At 35.4% G+C, this 18762-nt stretch overlaps 2 protein-coding genes across 2 annotated transcripts; both read right to left on the bottom strand.

Annotated features, from left to right (window-relative positions):
- Positions 1-2017: 2017 nt before the first annotated feature.
- On the bottom strand, positions 2018-4423 carry LOC144442687 (protein unc-93 homolog A-like). The gene is made up of 3 exons (XM_078132061.1): positions 3377-4423; positions 2645-2912; positions 2018-2241 (listed from the first exon to the last, which is right to left on the bottom strand). Exons 1-3 carry the CDS (start codon positions 4421-4423, stop codon positions 2018-2020), a joined length of 1539 nt encoding a protein of 512 aa, XP_077988187.1.
- A 5573-nt stretch (positions 4424-9996) lies between these two features.
- On the bottom strand, positions 9997-18652 carry LOC144442361 (uncharacterized). Its single transcript, XM_078131687.1, has 11 exons — positions 18499-18652; positions 16861-17096; positions 16409-16564; positions 15585-15676; positions 14866-14916; positions 14396-14536; positions 13783-13928; positions 13347-13487; positions 12002-12149; positions 10390-10621; positions 9997-10253 (listed from the first exon to the last, which is right to left on the bottom strand). Exons 2-11 carry the CDS (start codon positions 17059-17061, stop codon positions 10242-10244), a joined length of 1320 nt encoding a protein of 439 aa, XP_077987813.1. The 5' UTR covers positions 17062-17096; positions 18499-18652; the 3' UTR covers positions 9997-10241.
- Positions 18653-18762: the final 110 nt, after the last annotated feature.

The raw sequence follows: 18762 nt of genomic DNA, 5'->3' as shown, positions 1-18762 counted from the left end.
CTTGATCAGTTATTAAGGGGGGGGGGGGGTGCATATGAAGCTTCCAAGATGGAGGGAAAACAAGGAATGGGATGCGGGAAAGAAAATATTAAACTTACATTATATATATTTGGAGCCGACGAGTTTACATGTATAACGAAGGAAAGCAGGCTGGAAAAGCTATCATTGCAATAAATTAAGTCATTAATGTATGGGGCAACAAAAACTTGAGCAAAGTACACTACACTTGGACACAGTGCCTAGATTTTGCCGATCGGAAAGCTATCAAAGAATGGACTGCACCATCGTTTGCCAAACGCGTTAACGGCAAACGTCTTACATCATCCAACGAACATACCGAGAGAAGTAACACGTGTAACATGTGAAAGAAAACAAAACTTGTGTATGTTGGCCACAAATGCAAACATTTTCTACGGAGACAGAAAATTGTCTTACCTACTGGCTGCGATCCTCGGAGCCAATGTTTATTTCGGCACTGATTAACCGGAAGTAGTTTCGCGCCCCAACTTTAAAAACCACGTGACGTAGTTTGTTGTCATACATCCTCTTTTCATATTGTCACCTATGCAGTCACAGTTAAACGTTCAAATCCTATATACGTGAATAAAATCATGTGCATTTAGTCCAAATCTAGACCATTTCCAGACAAAAAGTTACAATTTCAATGTGAAATCAATGTGAAATTGTTTATATTATACCGCCCTCTTACACGATGCAATACATTACTTTTGTTTTTAATCTGACGACTATAGTTTGGCTGATTCTTTCACCGATTTCAAAAGTGGATCAAGTAATTTGCATGCAAACGATCTGGAAGACTTAGGCCCATATCAATGGAAACGTGAATAATGTTTTGCAATGTATTAAGAGATAATTGCTGGAACATGTTACAAAGCCCTAAGGTTACAGCTACAACAGAAGTAAAGTTTCAAAACATTGAACTTGTGGACAGGATGTAGGAAGCATAGTTGTGGTGTATAAGACTTCAGACCAATAGACCTACACTAGTACACAAAGTTCATTGACACTTTAAAAAAATCACACACACATACACATACACACACACACACACACACACACACACACACACACACACACACACACACACACACACACGCACAAACAAACAAACAAACAAACAAACAAACAAACAAATTGGGTTTATGATAGAAGATACAACTCTTGGCTGCTTGGGAAATATGATATATTTGAAAATCTAAATAACTATAAAAGAGAAAATTTGAATGGCAGGATAATTACAAAAACAAATAATTTGTGCTAAACTCATTAAATTTGATTTTAAAAAGTGCTGGGTATGAGGTATGCGATCTTATATATCTTACAAAAAGTGAACTGTGTACTTAAAAAGGGAAGCTTAAGAGAACATGGAGAACAACTTATCATGTATACAACATTTACATCAACCACTGGACATTGTTTATTGTCGTCGTCGTCGTCGTCGTCGTCGTCGTCGTCGTCGTCGTTGTTGTTGTTGTTGTTGTTGTTGTTGTTGTTGTTGTTGTTTACTGGCTTCTCTGCCTGGGTACATCTCTAGTCTACACATCACCCTTGGCGTGAACCCCGAGATCTGTAGTTCTCTAGATTACATTCCTTCGTACCTATATTATCCGATGCCAGTAGCTACATATATCTCAGTGAAAAGAATACTTCAAAATAAACATCATCGGGCTATAACCTGGGGATAATTTTTCTTGACTGTAGCCTACAGGTCCCCGTTTATAACCTAGCTAGGTAAGGGACAATACGATTACAGTGTAGGTAGGTTCTACGTTACATGTAGATAAAAAAAGACAAGACTTCCCTGTGTATACAAAATTCAAATTCAACATGTACTACACAGTGTACGTTGAAGGTAATAAAAAGTATTTAGAGGTTTAAAAAGTATATTCGGATCGTGTGTATCAATATTTTCACACAGATTTTAATATAATTATCTTGTAACTTTTGAAATCAACCCTCATTCAACTAATTCTAAATTTCTATTTTGAAATTGGTTTCATTTCTTCTGTTTTTCGGACTTTTGCTTTTGCCAATGCTTATATTCGACAATGAAATACAGCAAAACTCCTAAAGTGAGACATCCGACCAGGATGTACAGTTTTATATAGACACAGAGGAAGAGACTGTATGCAAATGAGGTAGCGAATCCAATTGATTCCCATAATCTGTAATTGGAATAGGCAGCTTGCTGGTTGTCACTGAACAATATACCATATACAGCTGAGTAGAAGGAAAGAGAATGAGAAGTTAATAAGAGATAAAATATGTATGTATGTATGTATGTATGTATGTATGTATGTATGTATGTATGTATGTATGTATGTATGTATGTATGTATGTATGTGTGTGTGTGTATGTATGTATGTATGTATGTATGTATGTATGTATGTATGTATGTATGTATGTATGTATGTATGTATGTATGTATGTATGTGTGCGTATGTTCATGTTGAATCAAATGTATATCATCAAATCGTAAAATGACCCAATGTCACATGTTCTGTATAAATCATAGATGAACTATTTGATGTGATCATTCATTCTGGTATACTTTGTCTATAATATGTATTTGGTTTTGTGTAACAACTGATTCTTGCTACGTTGCTATAATAACAATACTTACAAGTTATCTCAGTTTGCCATATTGCATCTGCCAGTCCCCAAATTGCAGCAATTGTAAAGAAGATCGGTGTCTGGTCTTCCTGTGGTTCCCATAGTAACAATACAATGATGAGGACCAGGTTAACAATAGCTCCAATAGCTACCAATGAAACTCTACCAATGTACTTAGCTATGTATCCAGCCGAGACGGAAAAGAGAGCATCACTGACACCATAACAGATCATGACATATCCAACCATATCTACTCCAATAACACAGGATACATAGGACTGAGTGGAGAGAGAGAGAGAGAGAGAGAGAGAGAGAGAGAGAGAGAGAGAGAGAGAGAGAGAGAGAGAGAGAGAGAGAGAGAGAGAGAGAGAGAGAGAGAGAGAGAGAGAGAGAGAGAGAGAGATGAAACCATTATGGACCACCTTCAAAAAGAAAGTCCAACAAGACGAAAAGGAACGGCAGTATATTTTTAAAATTTAGCAGTGATATATCGAGTCATTTATCATAATCTATCCGTCAGAAAAAGTCCAAAACTTATACCAGTATTTCAGATTTTGGTTTGAAAAATTATCAACCTTGGTTTAAATTCCTCGCCTTGGATGCCTGAAACACGAAACACAAATTATGGGAATATATATCGTAATGTATCATGTTATTAAAATTAGTTCGGTGTGTTGTCTTTGAAAGATAGGAAAACGAGAGAAAAGAGGGGAAGAAAACTATTGATTTTTTATTCCTATACCTTGGTGAAATCTCCTGCGATGAACGCCTGTTCAAAACCACTGAAGCAAGTAAGTGGAATCATAAACACCATACGATAATCTTTCAGCATCTTCACAGTAGAAAGAAACAGGTTTCCTTGTGACTTTCCTTCTTCCTTTCTCTCTGCTGCTCCTTTCAATTGATCCAACAACACTATTACAATGATAATGGCCACAACTCCCGATATCAAGTATGCTGTTAGAAGAATATTGGTCAGGTCACGTGGTGGTGGGTTGCAGTAAGTTGTCTCGTTACCCTCGGTCTCTTGACAGTCTTTAGCACCGCACGTATACGTCACACCACTTTCTGTATCGTTGGCGTTGTCAGACGATCCTCCTAAAATTAAGGAAGATATCAAATTTCCCCAAATTTGACTATTCTGGAAAAATAGGAAGAAGATTCCAAAGAACCGATTCACTATAACCTGAGATTCTTCTTTCGCAATATTGGCATATCGAATACTACTAGTTGTCAAGTACACGCCTTTGGAAGCCCACATCGGTGCTGCAGCAAAACCGACTAGGACTGAAGCCGGGATGAGAGTGTACCATTGGGGATAATAGTTAGCTGCTGTGAATAGGACGTAACATGACATAGAAACAGCCAACGACCATTTGGTTCCCAAGTGACGAATCACGGTAGTAGATATGAAGAGGGATGAGATTATCATACAGACATAGATGGTAGCCAAAGATGCTATACCAAGCCCCTCGTCGCAATTAATACTACTTTGTAGATTAGACAAAGCTTGGAATGCTGTGAACAAAAACAGAAATGATGAACTGATTGCCAGTAGATTTTTAATGATTCGACGTTTTCGTTGTTTTCTCTCTTCCTTCGTCATTTTAGATGTCTCATCATCACTGCCGTCTACATCATCTTCAGTTATGGCCAACTTGCTGGTACTCCATGTTCTGTCAACCCAGCTATCACGATTAATAGCGTCAGCGTCAACCGCTTCGTTGATCTCGTCATATATCCCATTCTCGTCAACTTCCTCGACGGTCTGAGTACCTCTACTTTCCATCTTTGAAAAGGATTCACCTGCTATGCTAGAAGAAATCAACATTATAATAAATTAGGACAATTAAAGAATACTTGGCTGAAATTGACTTCAAAACTATGAAAATGGTTCATGGCTCATATTATATGTGAAATGAAATGGGAGCTCTTCAGAAGAAAACATATATAATTGCTTTATATTGTAATTTGGAATAAGTAAGTTCTGATAAATTTACTTGAACCTGAGTGGGTTTATTACAGAAGTTGTATGGCATTTTTTACTGAGTAAACTCTAGTCTGTAAGATACAGACATTCGTGGTTTAATAAGAAGCCTGATAGGGCTGAACAACACGACGTATCATAAAGTCTAAGTAAACTCCTGTCTGCAATTTCGACACGTCTCATTAATCATAATGTTATTTATTCTACAAAAACTGTAATATGTCAACATAGACAGTGGTTAACCTATGTTGCATACATAATTTATTTCATATCCTTTACTGTCAAGTTGCTGTACACACGTTTTTGAACATTTCTTCTAGACTTTTAGATCTGGACAGCTAGCATGGCTTTAGTCTTCAAGTTGGACTGTATTAAAGTATTAAAAGTGAAACATCACTAATTTCTTACAATGAAAACATATCTCCTGGATTTCATGGCAGATATTGAAATACCAGCTTTCAAACACACAGCAAGGATAGAACTACGCCCATCATGTAACAATACATACAGTAAAAGAAGAAAGTGCTGCAGTTCACTTAAAACCTACGATCTAGTCTTTTAATATTCACATTGTTTGCGAACGGAGTTTATTTTAAATGCTGTCTATATACTAGCTGTATGAAGAGATGGCAGCTGTCATATATATCATATAATTATCATATTTATGTATATTATAATATTTTGATGTTTACAATAGCGCTGTTTATTTTCCTGGCCTGGATTTAATGATTGATTATCTGTCATGTGTCGTTATAGCATCTACGTTTTTGCAAGGTGGTATCCCCAACAGATTATAAAATATTGGATACTGACCTTTCTTACGTCAAATGTCTATCGCCTACACAGGGGCACGTTCTATTGCTTAGATTGCCGTTTTCATACGAATGCTGTTGTAAAAAATGTATCGATCTCTATACTAGAAGATATGACACAGGGTATGAAATTATAGTCAAAAGATTGTTATATTTAGCCCATAGTTACGTAATGAACATGATCGCAATGGTACTGTACTAAAATAGTTCACATCATATTTGCAAGATAGAACAACGAGAGTGTGTGTTGGGTCGATGATGTCGGAAGCACAACCCCTCAATTGTGGTGTCCCCCAGGGGTCTGTCCTTGGCCCTGTGTTATTTTCTGTATATTGCATATACAGACTATATAGACTATACAGACTAAATAGATCGAAATTAGATATGTATGAAAACTATTTTAGTTATAAGCTTATCAAAGTTACTATCTAGTCACGTCTAGTGATGACATGGAAGAATCAAGATTAATGTGTATAACCTAGTGATATATCGCTAACCATAGACTGTCAATACATTTATGAGACCCCGACAAGTCTCTGTGGAACACAGAGAGACTTGTCGGGGTCTCATTGCTTGCCTTGTCTTATTCCTGAACTGACGACCGTTTTCCGATTTGACACTACGTTATAGTAGGTGAGAATGTAAAGTTATCAGTTGCTGTACGTACTTGTGTCTCTGCTGTTGACATAACCCTACAAAGTTTGGTAGGTGTTACCATGGAAGTATAACCCACCTGTGGGTTATACTTCCATGGTGTTACATACGTGCATGCTGACATAATTCTACTAAGTCTATTTGATTTCCTTAAAACTTAAACTGAAAGAGAATGCATTTGTTTTGATTCTTTCTTAACAACAGAGTTTGTATCTTGAATCTAAATGACGCGTTCGTACCGACTCGTCAACAAAAAAAGTTAAATACCTACCTTTTGCAGTTGAAATTGTCTTGTTCTTTGACGAGGTCGGCTTACCTAGTTTAATTTTACAAAACTTCAAGGAGTTGGTCACACTGTCTTATTTTTGTGGGTCAAACTTTAGTAAACAAACCTGATTACACCGTAAGTTTACCTGTCAATCCTTTGCGGTACAAAGTTCGCTAATTTTTTCTGTAAGACTTCAAAATTGTCAATAAATTAACCCACAAGGAACAATACAATGACAATAGTATATGTGGACATAAGGGTAGTTAGGAGTGATAAAATATACCACATGATTGCCCACTTTGTTTCTTTCTCAAACCTGTCATATAGTTATGTTCCGTCTCTTATTGCCATTCATCTGATGACTATGGCTTATGTTACCTAAAGTTTATACTATTATACGGTAAAAACACATCTCTCTTTTGATGGGAGCGACTCTAATTGGTGGGAGTACGTCTCTTTTTGATAGAGAAAACCACTTTTGATAAGGCACGCTTTTTTGTTCTCCTCGACTACTGTACTCTGAGGTCCACCCATATAACGTGTGACATTAGACTCTCTCACAGTCCTCGAAGCTTCGCATAAATAGCTAAAACTTGGGTTGTTTTGTATGTATCTACTGCATAATTACGAGTACAATTATGCAGTAGATACATACAAAACAACCCAAGTTTTAGCTATTTATGCGAAGCTTCGAGGACTGTGAGAGAGTCCACGTGTGACATACAATGTGAAGTTTTATCTGAATATACTTAATATTGATTAAATAACGATTCCAATGTCAGGTTTAGACATGAAGACTTCTTTTCTTACAACAAATACGACAGTTGTGGCATGATCAGGCGTAAAAAAAATTGTGTGGTTCCGATTATTCCGGCAATTTTAAAATAGGTGGGGTATTTTTTATTGTATTTCATTATATTTTATTTTTTCATGTGTGAGTGTCAAGTTCAGGTTTTCCATTGTTTTTCAAATGGTCTCTGTGTTGTTTATTTCTTCCTAACAGATGTACAGCCATTACAGATTGGAAGAATAGTTTTATATTGTCTTTTTAAGTTGATGTCAGTTTCTATTTCACCACTTCTTGCGAGACTTCACAATTTTCGCGATTTTATTATTAATTTTCTTGAATACATAAAACAAAAAAGTTTAGGGTTGGCGTGAAAAAGTAGGTGGGGTTGGGTAACCAGAACCAAACAACTTTTGTTTGGCCTCAACAAACCTCTGTAACATGGAAACCCCGGAATCCGGAATAAATTTTATAAAATTAGTTTGATCTGTCTCTGGCTGGTGGTTTGTGAGGACCAGGCTTTACTAGTATTACCTTCAGATACTGAGAGCCAAAGGATAATTCATACGAAAAGTTAGAAAATTACATATGTGAACATAGGTACTCTTCATACACACACAACTGTTTATGTCCCACACACAAATGGACAGAGAGAGAGAGGGAGAGAGGCAGCTTTGTGTATTTCTTAAATCTAAAACTTTATTTATCAAATTTATAATTTTCAAATCTAAAAGACACCATTATGTAAATTGAAATATTATGTATAGTCACGGTATACTGTATATATTTCATAAAAGTGGAAAAATAAGTAATTATACAATGTACAAACCAAATTGTATGAGTCTGAACAAAATGAAAGGATATTTTTTCATTGTTCTTTGTTACAACAACTCATGGTTACTGGGTATGTCATTGTTTCTGGGGTGATAAAAATATGAGTCAGAATGCTTTAAAACTGAAAATATTTTATAACAAAATTATTTCCATAATTTCTTCTTCTTCTTTTTTCCCCCACAAATTCGCTTTGTGTGGGTGTGTTATTAATATTTGAAAATACTTTCTTCTCATTCAGCCAGAAAATACCCATAATACAAAGTTTTTGTCACTACAAGTTATCAAGGTCCTTTATGTGATTTGGTTATTTGCATTTTACTTGGGTGAGTGTCAAAATATATTGGCAATATTGTATATACTGTGAACATAAACCTTAACAGTTAATACATTGAAAGTAACAGCGTGATTCTCAAAATCTATAACAGCATTTTACCTCATACTAGAGGGTCAAAATAGAACAAGAAGGTTGACTTATTCTCATGCACACCTATCTATAGTAATGCATGTGTAGTGCATGCAGCAGAAGTCACAGTATTGACCAAGAAATTGAACGATTATTATTTTTATGTTGCACCTAGGTGGTGAAATTGTATTTCAGGTACCAAGAACTACATGGCTTAGATTTGTTAAAATGTGAATAGATTCATAAAAGGCAAGATAATAGAGTTTTTTTAAATAGAAAAATAGACTTACTATTTACAGTATATCAAGGTGTTTAAATGATGTGAATACACATGTGGTATTAAACTTGCACTTCATAATTATCAATAGTAAATATTTGCATAAAAATTCTCATAATCTCTCATTGTTAAAAACACTGGTTGATATGTATTTGTACGAGTATACGCTTAGGTCAATGTCAAGTGTACACTAGTAAGTGATAACACATAAATGTCAAAAACTTCCATACTGTGAAGTGGAATGTTTGTTCAGCAGTAGACTGTCGACAGTCGTTCGTGCCTTTTTTGCTACGTTTTATCTAAAACTAAAGTCGGTGCCTCGCTCAGATCCGGAGCAATACTATAACTGCATACTGATAAGCAACAGCTAGTGCTGGAGGGACAAGCCTTTGGCACTCGCAGTTCCCGGTATCAGTATGCATTAGTATTCAGTGCTACAGAGCGAGGCGACGACTTTGTTTTAGATGAAACATAGCAAAAAAGGCACGAACGATTGTCGACAGTCTTGTTCAGTAGGTACTGCGATTTCTAATCTCATACCAGCCTTTGTGATATTTGTCTCTATGTAACTCATGTGAAGTGCACCCAAGCAGTGAAGCCACAAGGAGTGAGTGATAAGTAACTACTCCCGTGGATTCACCATTTGGGGCACACTTTGTGCACCGTACAGAGAGACGAATATCACAAAGTCTGGCATCGAGACTATGTGATTTCTTGTGTTATACAATCTAATGATTGTCTGGTGCATATTTCATGGTGTAAACATAGGCCCTACTCATATAGGATCTATGGTGTAAATAATGAAACAAGTTCCAAAGTGCATGTAATGATTTGTAGTCTGCAAAATAGGTCTGTAGAGTTTTTTGTCAAAGCCTGGTTTTGTGATACAAGTAACACGTAAATCTTATTTAAGTTTATATTTCATGATTGTGAATAGACAGGATATTTTTGCAGGAAAGAATTTTTTAAAAAGGGTGATATTTTACTTATTTACAATGGGGAATATATAAGTGAGGAAGAGGTGGAAACATGACAACACTAAAATTTACTGTAGCCAGATTAACACTTTTCAGTGCTCATCAAGGTGGTGAACTCCCTAACTCACTTTTTACTTACAAAGCCCCACTTTGAAAAAGGATTAAATTTTGGCGTGAACAACAAATGTCTGAGAGATTTTTTAGAAAAAGTAGGTCCTGAACAATAGAATGATCCTATCTAATCCTTATGGTTTCAGTGATAAGATATCACTAATGAGAGATCCTGGGATTGAAACCCTGGCCTTTAAAGAGTGGGAAGATTCCCAAAATATATATGTGTGTGTGTGTGTGTGTGTGTGTGTGTGTGTGTGTGTGTGTGTGTGTGCGTATGTACTTGTACATGTCTAAATTTCAGTTTGTCTTCACACCATCTTCAAAACTTCTCAATAATTGATGTATGTGTAAATATCCAACGGGAGATTTCCAGGGGTTGATTGCCTTTTTCCAGGGTTTTCCAGGGTTGTTGTTGTTGAAATTCTAGGGTTTTCCAGGGCTTTCCAGGACCGTGCAAACCCTGACAACCATTCCATTGCTTTTGAACAGATTTCTCATTTTTTCTTCTGCACAAAAAAAAAACGAGAAAAAAGGAAAACTGTCAGTAAAGTGGCATACAGTACTAAATCGGATGGAGAAGGAGGCACCATATCTAGCACAGTAAAATTTATTATCTTCTAATGAAAATCAAAGTTTACTCACCTTTTTTCCTTTGCCCTTCTTCTTTTTCTTTTTCTTCAATCCTGCACCAAGTTTAAGGATAGTACTGAAAGTATCAGGCATCATCATTCTATGTGTCACTGACATTTTCATCGAATTCAAACCAAGTTCTTTTCTCTGTTGAAGACCCTCCATGATTTCACGTCCTCCTAAATCACCAATCAAATTATCATCTAAGTCTAACTCCTTTAAGCAGTCTGAATACATGATTAAACTGAAAAACAACAAGAAGATAAACAATGTTCAGTTATTTATTTAGCATTTATTATATTTAGTTATTCATTTAACTTTTAAATAAAATACGTATTCATTTATTTTATCTATTTATTTCCCCATTAAGACATCCATAAGGCAGCCACTCACAGGTGAGTATGAAAATTTCACCATGTATTTACAACAAGTAACACTGAAGTAAAGTACTTTGCTACAATCGTTTATATCATTCATATCAAGTGTAAAAGTATACTGTTTCTATTGGTTTATTTACAAGCCTAGCATGTGGCCTTTCTAATGTGGTCAATTAGCAAATGAAACAGTATACTTTTACACTTGATATGGGTGCTATAAATGATTGTGGTACATACAGAAAATGCTTTACTTTGGTGTTATGGGTTGTATTAACAAATGAAACAGTATACATTTACACTTGATATGGATGTTATAAACAATTGTGGTACATACAGAAAATGCTTTTCTTTGGTGTTACTCATTGTAAAATACTATAAAAACACCAACAAACATGGTTACACAAAACACATACTAAAAGTATGGTTGAACCATGGATCTTTAATACATCCATGATTGAACAAAATCTATTCATACATGTAGTTTATTTATTTATATATATATTTATCTATATATACATGTAGTTGAAATTTGAAGAAGATATAGGCTCATGCCTAATTTAATGCTGGCTAGTTCAATATATTATATGTTGAAGATGGTTGATTGCTATAGTCTTTACAGTCAGACAGTGTAGAGTTACAATGGTGTAAGTTGATAGTCATCATGTACGTCATATCATCAGTTTTCTAAGCCATAGTAATTTTTCCACTATTACAAAAGAAGGAATGTTCTACGTATGACCTGCTGTTACAAAGAATCCATCATAATGTTTTGTTACAGGGGTAAGCACAATCCTCAATGACGTGCTGGAGCATTCGGTTATTAACATACTGGCCATAAGTTTGGTCTTGGTTCAGTTCTCAATTTCCTGTTCTTACTTAGGTCTATACATATGACTGGAGCAAATATGCACTTTCCTCCTTTCTAGTAGGCATAACTTTGTACATTTTCAACTATATACCGGTACATTTGTGTACTGTAAACCTGCATATTTTTACAACTAGAAAATTTTGCGATTTTACAGTCTTCATGTAGTTCACAAAGATTAATTTTCACTAATAACCATACTGGTACATTGCATTATGCAGAAATATATATTTTCGCTACTACTTATATTCGCGTTTTTGTTTTGTAGCGAAATTAGCGAAAATAAATCTTACGCGAACATTTCCAGGTTTACAGTATTAGCTGTGACATATTGCCACAATTTCGGTCTATAATATACAGTTGTACAAAATCCTGTACTTACTCTTTAAATAGATTCATACATATAACTGGAGCAAAGCTGCCTCCTTTACTATATGCATCTATACCATTGTCAGCTAAATGTAATTTATGTAACCATGGACCAACAGCTGGAGGAGGTGGAGGCTCTTTCTTCTTCTTTTTCTTTTTCCCTGTGAATTACAATGAACACATACATTATCACATGACAGTAGCCCAGTCTAGATGTAGGTCGTCCTACCGGAGTCAGTCCCGAGTCCTACCTGAGGTAGGACAGGTTTGTGTCTAAACACAGGAAGGTTACTGCGTAGATGTTGTGCGTTCCCTCCTGACTCCGTCCTGACAGTATATAGGAGGAAGTCAAAAGGGTTTCAGGGAACCTCTCAAAGGTGTCCTATGTCAGGACAGTTTCAGGACAGGTTTGGGACACATTTACATCTACACAGGCTTCAAACTATCCTTAGTCCTGCCTCAGGTAGGATTTTTAGTGGTATGGTATGGTATGTAATCTGATAGAATGCAAGGTCAGTTGATGTCAGTAATATTATAGGCAAGTACATTCAGAATAAACAGAGCATACCAAGCATTAGAAGGAGTACATTGATGGCGAGAAACAATTGTGTAGAGTATTTTTACCTATGGCTAAATTCCTTAATGGAAACACTATTCATCTAAACTCACAGCTGATGTTTACTATTGTGTTATATTAACTAAACAAAACAACAGTTACAATGTTCAATAAATGCATGTAATATGAAGGAATCACAACCAATAAAACAACTGAGATATCAAAACTGCAAAAATGAACATTAACAAAATAAAAATAAAATGAATGTTATGATGAAAGTTCAGTCTCAGAAAACACTGATGAACCCATGGTGGATACCTGGCGAAAGCTTTGGTGAGCTAATTGTAAATTTCGGTGCAATACGAAATTAAATCCATTATCTGAAAATGTACGTTGTACTGTATCTAGGATAACGATAGGAACTTGAAACATCTTTGCAATGGAAAACAACCTTGACCTATTTTCTTAAAAGTGGCTATTGAATGAAATGAACAGACACTCCTTCCATACTTTCCCAAGCATTGCCACAGCAGTGCATCAGGGTACTATGCAGTTACAGTGTAACAAGAAAATAAATGATCTAGTAAAGGCTTAACTGATAAGACTATGAGATGCAAACATTGGGGTTTACAGGAGAATCTAAAACAAAAATGTAATAAATAGTTGGCTGATAGAACTACGAAAGAACAACAGTGGCAACCAAGGTTTCAGCTTACTGAGATAGACACAAACTAAAATTATTATTGCATTAAGGGCATAGTGACACAACATATTGCATACATAAATCTCTCCCCTGACTAACCTTTTTTCTTTTTCTTCTTCCCTGTAAGACCTCCTTTGCGACTTTTAGCAGATCCTGACTTTTCACTCTTTGCATCGTCTTCTTTCTCTGCATCACTTATACCAGTACCTGAATTCACTAGTGTTTTCATCCTGGCTTTTTCTACAAGTCATAACATGAAATATGAATATGAGAACAAATACATTTATGCATTGCTAACAACTTGATCTTACTAGCCAATCAATGATGCTATATACTGTGACATGTGACATCCACCTGACCATACTAACCAATCACTGATATCATATATCATAAATTAAAATACACATAGCTTTGCTTACAGAGATTAGACACATTATAATTTTCTTAATCCTAATACAGATTAAGAGATAGACAATAATATCCAAAGAAATTCTAATCTCAAAGAACTACTTTATTAACAAATAGATAAGTTTACCATCAGCAGCAGCAGCTTCCTCCTCCATTTTCCTCTGTGCTTCTTCAAGTCTGTCATAATGTTCAACTTTAGCATTATCTGTCACTAATTTGATCAATTCAATAGCGCCCTCTGCCTCTATGTTGTTGCCATTCAAATAAAGTTCTCTGTGAAAGACAAGTTTTAAGAACACTTGTTAAACCCCAATATTATAATCTCATAGTCTTAGATTATTGCTAACTTATCGGTAGAGCTGTAGAGATGAAATAGCAGGATTATTGAATTCAGGATCAACCTACTCTCCTAGACAACTGTTTCCAATTTCAATCCTGATTCCAACATTGGCTTTTGACAGAACACAATTTTTCTATGAGCTTATTGTCGCCTCAGTGCAGTAAGGTCATATGCAATTGTATAGGCAGATAGGACCTTACTGCACTGATGCGACGTTATAGTCTTTATGTTTATTGACCTATTCATTGTGTTAGTGACTGCGAGCCTTAGATATGTGAGAACTATTGTTGCAATGATGTCTCTCGGATATTTGCTACTCTCCAATATCTAAATAGTAACAGCAACAGTTACAGTGACAGTAACATAAACAGAGACTTTGATGCTATATGCTGTACATTACCTCAGAGCTGTTGTTGCAACGATGTCTCCTAAATATTTGCCACTGTCTATACCAAGATCACAGTAACATAAACTGAGACTTAGTAAAGTTCTGTTGTTTCTTAATCCTTTGCATAGCCCTTCCACTCCTTCATCTCCAAATCTAACAAAAAAAATACAATAAATATATAAGTAAATAAATGAATAATGATACAAATCATAGTGCATCTAAAAGATGCAACATTTGTCCATTAAGATAATAATATTTGTTACAAATAAAATTTCATTATGTGGATTGATTCTAATATGTTGCAAGAAATCAAATAAAATCAAACCACAACCTGGCAAATCTATTTCATGATGAAACTCGACATGTTAAAACTGATGAAACAAAAATCAGACAACAGAAGTAACATCAAATTAGGAATGGGTAGAAAATAGAAATAAGAAAATTTGTAAACAAACAAACAAATAAATAGACAACTGACTTACTCATTGTAATCAAAGGATAAAATGGTCAGGGTTGGAAACAGGTGACAATTCCTACAATAGAAATTATAGTATATCATTATAATTTGTTTTTCTTGCAACATTGCTGTTCTGTTAGCTCTGACACCTCTGCCCGATGCATTCTCGCCAGCATTTATTTTCATCAGGAAGGGGATTTTAAAACCATAATCATGATTCCAGTAGTGCCATCACTGCTTTCATGCAAGGAACTTGAAGGGTACATAACTCTGATAGTGAAGCTTTGCACACATGGTGCATGTAATTAAACTGTGTGTCTTCACGAATATGTTAAATACTATTTTGATTCTAACTTAAAGGCGCACAATTCAATACCTGGTTCTCACAATCCTGATATCTCATTAGTGAAGGCATAAGGAATAAATACGGTCACTCTTTTGTTCTGGACCATCTTTGTCTATAGCTCTGCCTGACAAGACATTTTCCAAGCTAAACTTTAATTCTTATCCAAACTGGGCATTTGATGCTTCACAGTGAAGAAGGCTTATAGAAATGTTGGAAAGGGAGCATATTAATATCAAAATAGCTCTATTCTCCTTTTAAGGAGAACATGAAAAGTATATCATCATCACACAGATCTTGACTCCAGAATTGAACTCTGAACATTGTAAAGTAGGAATATCAGAAGCTATTTATTTCCTGAATTTTGTTATAAATTGCACAATAGCATATTTCTTCTTTACCGTAAAAGTCTTTCCACTGGGTATGCTTGTAACTCACAGTCCATAAATTCTAACACTTTTACTGGATAAAATCCTCTCTCTAACATCAATGCCTATAAGGTAAAAGAAAACTACAGAGTCAGTTGTCAAAGATGTCATTATAGATGTATAGATATTGAACATAATACTGTAACATTAAAATGTGAATTACTACAGCGGAAATCCAGGTTTCGGCGTAAGATAGACACAAAGTAAAACTATTGTTCATTGATGACAATGATGTGATACATTACAGAAGTGGATAGGCTTAGTGATGCCTCTGTTGTGTAATCATTCAGTAATCAAGATAGTGTAAACATTGGGAGTTCCAAACATGTATACTGCAAGACCATGGACGTAATCTGAAATGCCATACTATTGTGAGTATAATTAAACCAACTGCCATATAACAGCTTATATCACAACAATTAGATGTTGTTCCCCAATAATTTTTCTTTGTTCAGCCAAGGAAAATATGAGTGACCTAAGGGGCCTTTGTCACTATGAGTCGGAAACGGAGCTTTCAGCTTTAAACTAAGATAGACACAAACTATTATGCCATTTACGAGCCAGGTTCGAGTTGCTAGACTTGTAGTGATAACACTGAGGTCACAAACCAGTGATGTAGACATGCGTTGTTGTGACATAGACATGCGTTGTCGTGATGTAGAACTACCAGAATATATATTCCATATTTTTTGTTGGAACCTGGCTCGTAAATGGCATAATAGTTTGTGTTTATCTTAGTTTAAACCTGTAAGTTCAGTTTCCACTGTCATATTATTGAATACTGGTGTCTTACTCACCAAATTTGCAACATTAGAATGTTGAAGTGGAATATCCCATACATAGATTTCTTTGACATATTTATAACGTTCATTTCTGATAGCTTTCACCAATGGATCTAGTTTGACATTGCTCATCTCAGCATCCTCAAAGTTTGCAATTGGTTCCAGGATAAACTAGAAAACATGAAAAAAACATGAAAAATATTTAAAACTTGTAATCAAAGGGTATATACTATTGCAATTATAATCAGCATTGTTAAGGGATATCATATATGAAGAGTGTAAATCAGTTTTGACTGGAACAACATAGATTGACATATTTGTCTTGTTTCTGCTTACTAACCACAAGCTCCAACCTGTGTAGTTACATAAGCAGAAATAATGACGAGGTCTTCAACTTACTGTCTGAGACTAATTAATGCCTAATGTACCTTACAATGTACTGAAGGTATTTCACAAAGTCTCCTTACCTTGACCATCAACTTGTTGTCCTCAAAACATTCCTTCATATATTTCTTGACTCCTGGACATATTGCAGTGAGTTGATCCTGACATACATTTAGATATAACTTCTGTAGTCTTTTCACCAAATCACCTGGATTTTCTACCTGTCCCTTTAACTTCTTCTTCTTTTTACCTTTCTTTCCCTTCCCCTTTTTCTTCCCAGGCATCTTCCTCTTTATCCCCCTTCTACCCTCCCCAGCACCTTGTAAATGAAAGAAAGAACGTAAATCATTGGAAGACTACAAGGCCAGGAGATATTACAAAATGACAAATATGGTGAGTCCTGTGACCTTATTCAGAATTATTAACAGCTCAAATTAATTGAATGTTCTGGCATCCAAACAGAATTACATGCAGTAATCACATGATACATACATACATACATAGAGATAAAGCATCTTGTATTCCTTGTGTTTACTAAGTCATATACATATACAAAATATACATACATACATACATACACATACACACATTCATACATGTACATACATATGTACGCTCGCAAATATTCATACATATACAATAACAAACATACATACATGCATACATACACACACATACATACATACCCACATACATGTACATACATATGTACGCCCGCAAATATTCATACATATACAATAACATACATACATACATACATACATGCATACATACACACACATACATACCCACATACATACATACATACATACATACATACATACATACATACACACACATTCATACATGTACATACATATGTACACCCGCAAATATTCATACATATACAATAACATACATACATGCATACTGTTTATACATACACACACATACATACCCACATACATACATACATACATACATACATACATACACACATACATACATACATACATACATACATACATACATACATACATACATACAAACAATAATATTGAAATTTGTTTATACAATGTATTTTATGTCATGTGTAACATACAACAAAACAGTTTACAGTGCTTTTATAAATCACAATTTCATTGCCCATTTAATTCTATTTTTACTCATTTCTTTTTCATTTGAACTTTTATAAGTTAACCTTCAATAATCCGCTGGGAATTATTGTGTTCGACTAAATTATTTATAAATAGTACTTGACATTTACCGGCTAGCTTACATGGGTCATGTGTATTTCAATTATTTGAAATGTAAATAGGTCGTTATATCTAAGACTATATTCAGCCAAACATGTCTTGAATGATTGACAGATGACAACAGAACATGGCACCTATGTCCTGAAGTGACCGAAGTGAACAGTTATACTACTGTTCTCATGGCAACGCTAGGACGCGCGAATAATCTTACCCCTTGATTTGTGTTCCTTCTTCACCATCCTGATAACATGTAATATCAGAAGTTTCTATTTTGTTTGAAGATAATATTATTACATGTAACACGTCGTGTTCGCATTGTCGAGCACTGCATGCGCCAACTCTACCTGTGGCTTCGGCTCCCAATCGTGCCGATAGCGTCCCATACGATCCGAGTCATAAGACTCATATGCATGCATAGCGTTCGCTGCGAAATGGACTGGTTTATGTGACTGTATGTGACTCTTTGTGAGGGAATTCAACACTTACCAAAACAAAATTCGATCCACACTTAGTGTAGCGACGAAAGCGAATCCTCTCCCTTGGTCACCGTGACATTTTGGATGTAACACACATATCTTTGAACCGGATACCGATTAAATTACTTCGCTGCTGTTGTATCTTCACACTTGTTTTGTGTTTATAGTGACCAACAACACTTAAAAGCTGTCCAATGAGAATGCGTTTGACATCACACTGGTATAAGCGAGCTACATGTTAGACCACTTCTGATTGGCTTGAATAAGATGCGGA

Source organism: Glandiceps talaboti, chromosome 11 (assembly GCF_964340395.1).
Source record: "Glandiceps talaboti chromosome 11, keGlaTala1.1, whole genome shotgun sequence".
NCBI lineage: Eukaryota > Metazoa > Hemichordata > Enteropneusta > Spengelidae > Glandiceps > Glandiceps talaboti.
This window is presented reverse-complemented; position numbering and strand designations above follow the sequence as displayed.

Bases quoted from the DNA above. Each gene is read 5' to 3' on its own strand.
- LOC144442361 (XM_078131687.1), bottom strand. From the start codon at position 17,061: ATGCCTGGGAAGAAAAAGGGGAAGGGAAAGAAAGGTAAAAAGAAGAAG. The intron at 16,565-16,860 runs GTAAGGAGACTT...CATGTTTTCTAG, and splicing joins ACAACAAGTTGATGGTCAAG to TTTATCCTGGAACCAATTGC. The intron at 13,929-14,395 runs GTAATGTACAGC...TGTCTTTCACAG, and splicing joins GTTGCAACAACAGCTCTGAG to AGAACTTTATTTGAATGGCA.
- LOC144442687 (XM_078132061.1), bottom strand. From the start codon at position 4,423: ATGGAAAGTAGAGGTACTCAGACCGTCGAGGAAGTTGACGAGAATGGG. The intron at 2,913-3,376 runs GTATAGGAATAA...CTCTCCACTCAG, and splicing joins TCGCAGGAGATTTCACCAAG to TCCTATGTATCCTGTGTTAT. The intron at 2,242-2,644 runs GTAAGTATTGTT...CCTTCTACTCAG, and splicing joins ATGGCAAACTGAGATAACTT to CTGTATATGGTATATTGTTC.